An 11,632-nucleotide genomic window follows, 5' to 3' on the forward strand; every position below is an offset into this window, starting at 1 on the left:
GTTTATATAGCAGTAAAATTATGTTCTTTCTCTTTGTTGAGTCACTGAATATTAAGTTTCTTTGGGTGTTTTCTGTATTTATCTTGGTTATATGTGACTTTTTGAAAGGAATTTTCAGGATTTGGTCATGGTTTGTTAAATATAAATGACAATATTAATTGCATGCATAATCTACAAAATCATGCTCTGTGTAACAATACAAATTTATAACTGTTGAAACTGACTGAAAAAAGTTTTGCACTGTGTAAATGTAAACGCTACATGAAAATTGTGTTTCTCACTTCAGTGGATTACGGAAATCCGGAGGCAAGGGCAAGAAACAAGAGAAAGAAAGTGTAAGAGGTTCTCTGGATAGCAGGTATTTGTTCTTTTTGTTTCAGTAATATGTGCTGAATTCCTAGCGTTTTTAACTAAGAATTTATTTGAAATCATTTCATTTCATCATTAATATTTGACCTTAAAGTATATTCAAATAGAGCAGTGGCAAAATTCTGTAAAGATTATTATAGGAAAATGGAGATGAGCTTCTGATCTCACAACATAAGAAAAAGTGGAACTAAATTTTTAAAGTATTTAAAGTAAAAAGGGTAGCATAGGAAACAGTAAATCAAGGTTACATAGTAAAGTGGCTCATAACAAGTTAGTCTTAAAACCTATCTTAAATACTAAAACTGTATTTTACTTAGAAAGGAAAAGAATGTTGTGTGAATTATCAAATATTTGAAACTGTTCAGTTATTTTGTGAAATATTGAAAAGGATCTTAAATTAACCAATAACCCAAATTATTTTGCATGGATATTCAAAGGCAAGTCTCAGTTTTCATTCTTAATAACAACTGTGCTATGAAACAGGTGCAAATGAGTGGTGTATATTTTTGTTCACTTGTTTCTTGTGGGCTTTCATTTTTGCTTTATTTAAAAACAACTTAACTTATTTTAGAGGTTCTCGAGAACTGTTGGATGATTCTGGCAACAATCTGTCTGCATCAGATTCGGATTCTCCTGTTCCCACTTGCATGCCTTTCTCGTGGTTTGGAGACAGTCACAAAGAGCCTCAGGTTTCTAGTAGTAGTCTGCACTTTACGCAGAGTGGACAGGACAGTTGTGAACATGGTCAAGACAAGAACAGAAGCAAGGTAAAGACGACTAATTTTTGCTTCGAATATTTAAGTGCTGCATCTTGACAAAGTAAAATGTATAGTGCTTAGTATGTGGAATCTTGTTGGCAGACCTGGATGATATCACCTCTTGTAAACTTGTCTGCAGAAGCTTGAGTCTGTGCAAGTATTCCATTTAAGAGAAGTATTTAAAGCTGAGAGAAACATCTATAGAACTCTCTTCCAGAAAATTGCTTCTGAGTAACTATTCTAATAAGTTAAAGCACTTTAACCAAACTTTAACAGTGAGATTACATGGTTCAGTATATAACCATAGAAATCCCATCTGTACTGTTTAAATTATGTGGAAGAAATGGCTGTGAAAAGTAAAAAAGTTTAGTGAAACCTTCAGTAATGTCCCAGTTTTGTAGCTTTGTTTACACATTGGCAGTAGTGGGATTAAAATTACATGAAAGAGATGCCCACAAACAATATGTTTGCTGTCTAAATGTTTCATTAAAACTTTTTTCAGTATTGAGACTGTTACTGATATTCTTAACAAGTTACCTTTATTCTTGTTTCCCTTGGATTTTGTCAGAATCAAAACTGTAGTATTTTAAGTAACCTCACAAACTAAGTTTGTTCTTAAGTTTCACACTTCTTCACTCTGATTTTCTAAAAAATTATTTCACTTTCTTCTCTTCCTAAATGTTATTAGAGAGAAAAACATGCTGGGCTGTAGTTTGTGGAGTTTGCTGATGTTTTGCATAACTGCCAGATAACAAGTTGGCTTTCCATGTCTGAAGATATAAAGTGCACTAAAATCCTATCATGAAACAGTTTTTAAACTACTGTCTGATTTCTTAGTGTGAATTTACAGTGGCTGTCATATGATTAAGCTTTGCACATATATGGTGTATGAGCTTGCAATAAATACAAACAGTGGGTTTAGAACCACGCATTATTATAAAAACTTAATAGGAGTAGGAACCCTTTAATTCCTTAAGTAGAGCTGTCCTTTACAGAATACTGTTCAGTGTGTGCATGTGACTTGTATATTTATACTTTCCTGTGTTGTGTTTCTATTGAAGCTAAGACATTTTCATAAATAAGCCAAAGATAGCAGAATTGCCAGAGCAACATTGAAGAGAATGTCTTAATAGGCTGTAGCAAAGTTATCAAGATACTTTCTGTGTAGATAAACATTCAGTGGCTTAGCTTTCAAAGAGTCACTGTCTCAGAAGAACCGGTTCTTCACCTCTTAATTCCTCCTTTCTGCTTGATACAAGTAACTATTCAAAACATAGTAAAAATCCCCCTGTTGCATTTCTGCTACAAGCACCCCTTAGTGTGTTTCTATATGTACTTTAGTTAACAATTAAAAATGCATAGATCTTACCAAATTAAGTCCTCTCTCTTCCCTTTCACATTCCTCTGAATTAATACCATCTCTTTCTCATCTGTTTGCTTTTCCAGGCTTTTTATCACTTTAACCTTCCTGCTAGTTTCTTGCCTACTGTTTTATTTTTAGCTTTTGTCTTGTGCTCCAGTATGTAATAGCTGCTCTGCTCTTTTCCTTAGTGCCAGTTACAAATCAGCAGCTGGAATCATATAGTAGTCTTTAGCTATGTGTCTGCTTTGTAAAACAGAAAGCTGACCCTGTCAAAGAACAGATTATCATGCATGATCCTAAAATCGTGTACAGCCTCTCCAAAGTCAAGCTGTTTTCACTTTGCAACATTTGGGTGGTTGTTTTTTTGTTGCTGTGGGTTTTTTGTTTGTTTGTTTGTTTGTTTTTGTTTGTTTTTTTTTCCTTAACATGTAACAGTAAACACTGCTTGGAAAGACTTAGCTTCATAGTTTCTAACCTACCTGTTATGTTTCTGCTATAAATAAGAAATCTTTAATTGGTGGTGAAAAGACTTGAAAACTGAGAAGGAAATGTGCCTGATCATTCAGCAGTGAGTTTTCTTACTAAAACAATGTAGTGGTAGGGACAAAATTACCTTAGTAGAATTTAAGGAAAGAACATTCCTTTTCATGGTGGTAGTATTTTCTGCTCTTATGCCTGTGGTATCATATATAAGGTGAAAACACTTCTTAATGAGGAGGTAGAAGTAGAAAGTAGAAGTCATGTAAGACTCTAAAGCCATTGAGTCTTTGGCATTGTTTCATTTGTGTATTTGTGTTTTAAGATTGATGGTGTAAGAACTGTAGTTATACTTAAACTGTTTCCTGTTTCTGTGAAATTTACTTCTTGGAATTACTGCATCTTGGAAGATCTTGTTCTCTTAAAATAATACTAAACTTTGCCCTCAAAGCTTTGAATCAAATTCTTGTTACTTATGAAAAGTAGGAACACAGGAAACAAAAATCCTGTGATCTGTTTGCAGACAGTTTAGCTTCAGAAAACTAAATTAGAGTTCTTGAAGAAATCCTTTCACGTAATCTGCCCATTGATTTCAGCCTGTTCTCTAATACAGTACAAACATGTATATACTGTTTGCATTCTTCACTCTTCCAGATTATCTTCTGTAAAGTTGTATGCAGTGTTTTATTTTTATTTGCAATGAAGAATGCTGTGGAGTAAATTACTTATATATCTGTATATAAGTATATATAAGATATATATACTTATATATCTGTACCTTAAATCTTGAGAAGTGTACCCACAAAATCTCTTCTATTCAAGTTCTCTTCAGAAATGAAAAGTCTTTGCAACTGGCTCTAAGTCTTTAAAAGGAAATCTAAGCCTGAGCTGGGGCAGGAAGAAGAGAAGAGAGAATGCTTTACAACTGGTGCTGACACACTGAAATACTTTTATTTTGGTTATGTTTTCTTCTTTTTATTTTTTTTTTCTCGTTAAACGTTGAGGCTCGACTGTTATCCTGTTCTCTTCAATTTTATTTTATTTTTTTCCCATAATACAACTTTGTTTCTGAATTGTTCACAATTTCTCTGCAAGGAATGAAAAAAGGGAGGTTAAAATAAGAGCTCCTCAATACACTTCTCTATGAGTTGAGAGTAGCTCAGATTAGACTGATGGACAAAAGATAATCTTGTTTCTGGTAATAATTTTTGCATGTAAAAGACAGAAGAAGCTCCTAACATCGAGTACAATTAGATTTTAATTATATTATTAGATTTAAATCACCTAAACTAACTAATGTAATTAGTTATTATAATAATCTACATGGCAAGTTAAACATCTACTAATCATGTAGAATGTCACACTGCATGATGGAATAGTAAAAAGAGTCAAATTGTGGTTTGTTTTGTTTGTGGTCGTTGTTTGTGTGAAGAGTGGGAAGTGTGTATCAATACTTTAGGGAAAATATTGAGTTACCACTCCCAAAGATAGAATAATCTAGAAAATTCAGAGTTCAGGTTAAACTGAAATGAGAAAACAAGTATGAAGGTGCTCAATAAAGAAAACTTCAAAAAAGTTATTTTATAGATGCATAAATTATGTTTGAAAAGTATATTTAAAATCAACTTAATCTGGGTTTTCAGATTATTTACACATATATATGGTATGGCATCCTTACAAAGTTTAGATAGTTGAGTAGAGACTTCAGAAATAAAGGTAAATAATTGCTTATGGTTTGTAGGCAGTGAAACTGAGTGCTAAAGATTTTTAAAAGCTAGAAATATGAAACGTGCTTCCAACAGATTTATTTTTCACTCAGTAAAGGAAAAATAAGGTAGAAATTGGGATCTGAGAAATAGAGATTGAGGTAGTGAAATTAGAAAATATCCTGCAAAACACGTTTGTTTTCTTTTAGAAGGATTTTCTTACCAAGGTGATGTGAAGTCTTCAGGTTAGCATCTGGCTTTTTTCATAGATTTCAGCTGGAGTCCCAGGCTGGCCAGGTAACCTGGGGCCATTGAACAGCTCGTGGCTGTTAATGACTCAGTTTGAACCCAGATCCTGCCGCTATTGCCGAGACAGGGAGATCCAGATTTTCAAGAAAGACCAAGAGTAATCACTGAATGTAAACAGTAAATGCTATGAAGATTTTACATTCTTTCAATATGATACTTCTTAAATTAGTTATATTTCTAACTTGATTACATGCAATGTAGTATTCTTGAAACTGGAAATTTATTCCTTTGTAAAAAGATTATATTTGTCAAAATCTTTTATTTCAGAAGAACTTGCTCTTTTGAAAGTAACTTTTTCAGATTGCTGAACTGCATAATTATAGTTAGAGTTGAACCATTTTTTTGTAAACACATCTTAGTGATTGGAGTTTAATGATGTTTTTACAATTTGTATTTTAATTATGAAGAAGATTTAATATAGCTTGTGACACAGTGTATTACTTAAGAAAAAAACGCTTCTAAAGATATTTCATATCTATATAGGAGGTTTGCATAGCAAGGTGATTTTCAAATGGCATGATTCTGTGTCTCAAATGTAGCCACCCCAAAACTGAAGCTGTTATAATAAACAGCAACACAAAGCAGAGGAGTCCTATAGATTCTGTCCTTAGGCAAGCTTTGCATTCTGTATCCATGAACTAATTTAAACCTTGATCTGTAAACTGCTGAAAGCTCATTGCTACTCCTCTTCTCATTGCACACTCGGCAAAGACAGCCAGTTTGTTCCACTGCCTACGACAGTAGTTTGGATGTGGGCAAATACAAAATGTAAGTCTTCATGACCATAAACAATTAGAACTTCAGTTTTTATCTCATTGGTAGAACAACATCTTAAGCACATCTGTAGTGCTTTCACATGAATACAAACCCACCACAAGCAGTTCCACTACCTGAATCTTAGATTGCTTCTCCCCAAGAGTGTTGTGCCTACTGACAGAGTAACTGTGTGTATTTCCTTATATTTCTATATAACTTCAGTTTATGACTGATTCTCCACACAAGGTCCTCTTATCGGGGATGTTGCTTTTATTTTGTTGTGGTGGTTTTGAATTCAGAAGTTAAACAAAAAACGGTCTGAAGCATGTTCCAGTGAATACTTTTCACATGTGATCTAAAAATAATACTCACAGTATTTTATTTTTTATTTTTTTTACAAAAATCAAAATAACTAGAATATCATCTTCTGATCTGCTATTTCAAGGAGTGAGTTAATAAAACATTATTTCCACTTGTTTGCAGAGTAGAATTGTCATAGATGATACATACCATAGCAAGCCAAGTTGTGAACTTTCAGGGTTAGTGACAGAACCAAATCTGTCAGGTCGTTCACACACTTTAACCTTCTCTTCAAATGAGGTGAGTTTCAAAGTGTGTATCTGTGTCTTGTTGATGTTGTTCATACTACAGCATGTTTAATAGAATCCCGTTTTTTTGTTTTTTGTTTTTTTAACATGAAACTGGATGACTCTTTCCATATTTTAATGTTGAAGAATGCTGTAAAAAATCCTGAGTCATTATTGAACATGTACTGGAATGCCCCATATTGGCCTTTGTGTTTTGATCCCCATTGTATCACAAAAACTGGAATGAACCCTGTATGATCAAGTTGCAGTTTTTAATTTACAATATAACACGTTTCTGTTCCACTAATTTGAAGTCACTTTCTGGATGAACGAAAACTACATTTTTGACTGTACCCTCACCTCAGCGCAGGTTTGTGGAGACCTCTTTTGTACAGATGAAACCTGAAATCTACTAATATAATAACAGTTTTCATTTATTGTCTCATTTGGTGTTTGACTGATAGACGTCTTTATCAATTAAATGCTTTATAGACTAGGAGTTGTTAAATCTGAATGCAGCCAGAAATGAGCTGGAGGGCTAGCCAAACTGATAGTGACAATGTTTGAAAGAAAAAAAATAGTAATTAATAAATGAGTTTGCTACTAGCTATATTAAAGTAGGCTTTGGTGAAAATAATCTGGTAATGTGTAGAAGTCAAAACAGTCTTAAAACAAGGCTATAAATAAGCAGCACTGCATTCTGCCCTACAAATCCTGAAATCGTTAAAGGACTAGAGATGGACACACCTCTTTGAAGTGGAGAAGAGAACAGCACTGAAGAATCAGCCTCTTCTGGGCAGACTCTCTCGTACAGTTTGGGAAAGTGACCTGGTGGTGACAGGTCAGCAGTCAGCTAGGCAGAGCAATGGCACCTCAGTTTGGTTGTCCAGCGAGCTAGTGGTAACCTGTCTTATTCTTTCAAAGATTTTAACTTCTTAAATTGTGTGATGGCATTTATTTTTCCTCAGGTTGTGTTTTTTGTCTTAAATGCCTTCAGGGTGTCCATCCATACTTGCCTACTGAATCACTAACGTTTTCATGCAGGAGAGCACATTGCTCTTTCATGCTTCCACTCTTCATAAGTAGGTCTAGTTCTGCTTTCTGAATTTGAAGTTATTCATGTGTAGTGGCAGCTGCAGCAGTGACTGTTTTGGAAACTCACTGATGTACAAATAGCTTGGGACAGTACTACCTTTGGAAGGTAAACAGTTCTAGGGGGGAGAGTGTTAGTTAATGACCAGTAGGCATTACTCAAAAATCAATATTCTGAATCTTGTTCCGCCACACTTCTCTCATTCCTGTTTATACACCTAGAAAAGTTATGATTGTGCTTTTGTGCAGTAGGAAAAAGTCTTATTTATACTGTATAAGTTTTCCTTTTTTCCCTCACTTATCTGAGGAGATGATTATGTGTTTTTTAAGGCAGATTGTCTTTTTGCTACAATTTTTTTTATGATGTTAGCTTGTGTCCTTACTAATATGAAATACAGGGTTTGCTAGTATGTTGAAAGTATGGTTGGAATTATTAGCACCATCTGGAGGACTTCTGTGGTGCAGACTGCTAGCTGATGCAATCCATGCTGCATGGAGGAGCTGGTGCCGAGAACTGTTTGGCATTCTGTAGGGGACTGCATTCAGCTGGAGAAAGGAATGAATCTGCAGTACTCTGAAAGTACGTAACTGAAGCTTAATGGCTAGCATAGCTCTAGTAAAATTAATAAGTTCCAACTGGAATAAAATAGTAAATATAATGTGTATAATTTTTAGCCTTTGTAGAAAAAAACTTTGGCAGTATATTTTTTTTGTTCTTTCTTACTGCTGATAGACCACACAGTACTGAGATAAAGGTCAAACATGAAGTGTAAAAATTTTGTATTTTTTGTATGTTATTCATAAATACTCGCTAGTATAAGACAAAAGAAGTTACCACTATATATTTTGTATTACAGCTATAGGTTGAGGAGTACTGTTATCTAAAATGATTTTAAAAAGAAATGGGCATTTTCAAATTCCTGTTGTAATTTCTATCTTCTTTTTCTGTGCTAAGCACCCCAATCTTGGTAGCCTGCAAAGAAAACACCGTTCTCCAGTTCTCCTGATAGAAGTGCTGCACAGAGCACTTCAAGCAAAGCCTTCCCTAAAGCCTTTTGATTTTGTGAAAATTACTGTTCTTCTGAACATCAGGAGGGCCAATGTATCCATATTTGTTATGTCTGCATTAGCATTTTGATTAGCTGTTCCATTTTGAAGCAAATTTCTGGATTGTCCCATTTGTCTTACGTTGATTCACCTTGGAAATCAGCACACACTTTGAATGTTCCCAGTGTGCTCCAACTGCTAGTGGCCATTGAGTCTGTGACCAGATTCGAGCTATTCTGAGGTTAAAAAAAGAAAAAATCCTTTGAAATGCTTGTACTATAGAAATTAGGACCTCTGCTAAACTGTTCTGCTCTACAACTCTGTTCCTGTGCATCTGCACTAGCTCCTAAAGTTACCACTCTCCTTTGTTTCATAGGCCAGACAAAGCGAAAGCATTTCTAATTGCGTGAAGTCCTCTGAAGTTTTAAGTTGTGCTTGTACATCAATTATGCCTTTCTGATCTCTCAGGTCCAGTTTTGACTGTGTGTCAGACCGTGTGATGGGCCTAAGACTTACTACCTTTCATGTGATTGCTGGAATCATTTAGGTTCATGCAGTTAGCTCTCCAAGGAGCTTCCAATTTTGAAGCTGTAGTTAGCTGCTCACCTGAAACATACAGGGTCACGTCTCAAATTCATTTGTAGAAGGATGCTTTTTGTCATGTTTCACATTTACGAATGTTGTGTGATGTGTTTTGACCTACATGTCCAAAGTAGGTGTGCTTTGAGATGCTTTTACAAACATCCTTGATAAGTTATGGAAGCTACCTAACAGAGCCATCTTCAATTCTAAATGCAGCCCATACTCAATAAAAAGCTAGTGAGAGATCTCATTCAAGTGTCACACTAGAATTCCTGCTGTAGAGATATTAAGCTCTGTTTTATGTAGCTTTTCTCTTGTGATGTAGTGAAAGAGTGCTTCAGGACTAGCAGCAGTACCTTTTTCCCCCTCAGAAGCCAATTTGAAAGGGAGGCTGTGAGCTGTTCTGTGTGCTGGAGACATGTAGTATCGGTGGAATGCTATAGGCTCTTCACAGATGGCCTACTAGGCAGACCCTTTACACTGATGACATGATGGGATCAGATGAAAGAACAAACTGTTCTTGCTCCTTAGAAGTGCTCCACATTTAGTAAAACTGTACTTAGAATTGTTGTCAGATTTCTTGACTGCTAGAATTGTATTCTGGATTTCCTTAAAAACAGTCAGTAATACAATTGAGTGCTACTTGACTGATTCTTCTTGACACTGTATAGGCCAGTATCTAGTATTGGGACTGAGCCACTTTGACTGACTAATAGAACGTGTTGGTTGTTTGCATACACTGAGTTTAGCAAATGCTTTGCTATTTGTTGAGAATGGTTTTCATGAAAATGTGGTTTCTTAGAGAAAACCATTTGTGTTCTCTGTTTCTCACTTACTTTGTGTTGAATGTTGTTGCATTGTCCTTTTGTCTATAACAAACTCCTAGGCAAGCTGACTATAAGCTGTGACCTCAACAGTTTATGTCCCTTTGAAGCTACAGTATGTTTAAAAATATACTTTGTTACCCAGATTCAATTGACAACTAGAAACCAGCATAAGTAAAATACTGCTTACAGTGGCTTTTTTTCAATTGACTAGGCGTTAGATGATGAATTCACAACAACAGGGAAGCAGAACCAGTGGCACAGTAGACCGATCTCTGAATGGACCACACAGCAAGTTTGCCACTGGCTAATGGGAATGAACATGGAGCAGTACATTACAGAGTTTACAGCTATGAACGTAGATGGACAGCAGTTAATGCAACTCGACAGTGATAAGTTAAAGGTATGTGAATATCTCAGGATAGTTTTGTAACTGTATGATTTTCATTGCTTATTCAGCTGTTCTTGTGACTGTTTTCATGACTCTTGTTTTAAGGGACAGAGTTTTGGTTTTTAAATACTTTGAGACTATAGTTAGATGAGAATTTAATAATTGATAGTATTTTTCTGATAAATAAGAGCTTGACTTTTTACAAGGTATATCTTCCTGGCTTCATCTTAAGGAAATAAAAATCAGCAAATATCCCCAAGGGAGAGCTTGATACGTGTACAATCAATCTCAGTATAAGGTCATCAAAACAAGATCAAGCCAAGTAAAATGGATAGAATTGCAGGATGCAATTTTAGAAATCTAAATTTCTTTCATATCTGTTCTTCAAACGCGAAAACAAAAACTGCATGTGATGACATTTTAACTGCTTTTAATTTTTTACTTCTGCTGGGGAAAAAAAAAAAGTAAAAATTAAAACATTAAATCGTTCCTTTAAGCCTTTTCTAGTTGTTTTGCCTGTGGAAGCTGCATGGTTTGAGTCCCTTACAATGCTAGAAAATACTTTAAGCTTTTATTTCTCAGTAGATTACCTGTCTTACTGACAGGCAAGATGTGCAACTAAAATGAGGTTTATTTGCCTATCCTAGCATAAGGCAAAGTATTGTTAATGATCAGTAGTAGTAACAGGCTTTGAGTGTTTTAGGGAGGAAAAGTTGTGTCCAACTTCAGTCTCTAAAATGCACCTGTATTTTTAGAATAGACTTTCAACACTCAATGTCCTGTATCTTGTAATCAAATATTTCCTCGGACAGAGAAGAAATACCGTTACTGGCCTGTCAAATGAATGTCTGACTGAGGAATTTGGGATGGTAATGCTTGTAACTCAGTTTACAATTCATGTTATTAGGAGTTCCAAAAAGGTGCAATACTGCTACCTATAACTTGGAATCAGATGCTGCCATCTGCTGATCAAATATCAAAGTGCACTATTACTGGCCATGCACTTGACTATGCTTTTTATAATACACCTTAAAATCTTCAGTACTTGTAAGTGATCAAGTTTGGCAGACAATAGAATACGCAAACAAGTAAACAGAAGAGAAATCTCTGAATGAAGGTTGAGCTAAAGAAAAGCATTGCCATGGTATGGAGTGCAGTGTTAGCGTACCAAACATTTATAGAAATGTTTCACTGGTGTTAACAGACACAATTCCAGTATTACATCATCAAAACAAGAAATGTCTAGGAAAGGTGGAAATTTGTTGCAATTATTTTCTATTTACCACTAGCCCTCACTGGATCTTTGTTATCATAAAGGAATGAATTATATGCCAGAAAAGACTTTCAACCGCTGTTGTGGTTGCCCTTTTT

The 11,632-nt window shown here is 35.0% G+C and overlaps 1 protein-coding gene across 2 annotated transcripts in view; it reads left to right on the forward strand.

Moving 5' to 3' along the window:
* Nucleotides 1–10,318, forward strand: part of LOC100551262 (neurabin-1-like) — a 36,911-nt gene extending 26,593 nt beyond the window's left edge. Inside the window, exons 14-17 of one of the 2 annotated variants that reach the window (XM_010713750.3) lie at nucleotides 287–358; nucleotides 941–1,136; nucleotides 6,222–6,338; nucleotides 10,085–10,318. In XM_010713750.3, coding sequence (XP_010712052.1) covers nucleotides 287–358; nucleotides 941–1,136; nucleotides 6,222–6,338; nucleotides 10,085–10,303 — 604 coding nt within the window. In that variant the 3' untranslated portion in view covers nucleotides 10,304–10,318. The remainder of the gene's footprint in view (nucleotides 1–286; nucleotides 359–940; nucleotides 1,137–6,221; nucleotides 6,339–10,084) is intronic. The other variant, XM_010713751.3, reaches the window with a different exon arrangement.
* The last annotated feature ends 1,314 nt before the right edge of the window (nucleotides 10,319–11,632 follow it).

Source organism: Meleagris gallopavo, chromosome 7, assembly GCF_000146605.3.
Source record: "Meleagris gallopavo isolate NT-WF06-2002-E0010 breed Aviagen turkey brand Nicholas breeding stock chromosome 7, Turkey_5.1, whole genome shotgun sequence".
Taxonomy (NCBI): Eukaryota; Metazoa; Chordata; class Aves; order Galliformes; family Phasianidae; genus Meleagris; species Meleagris gallopavo.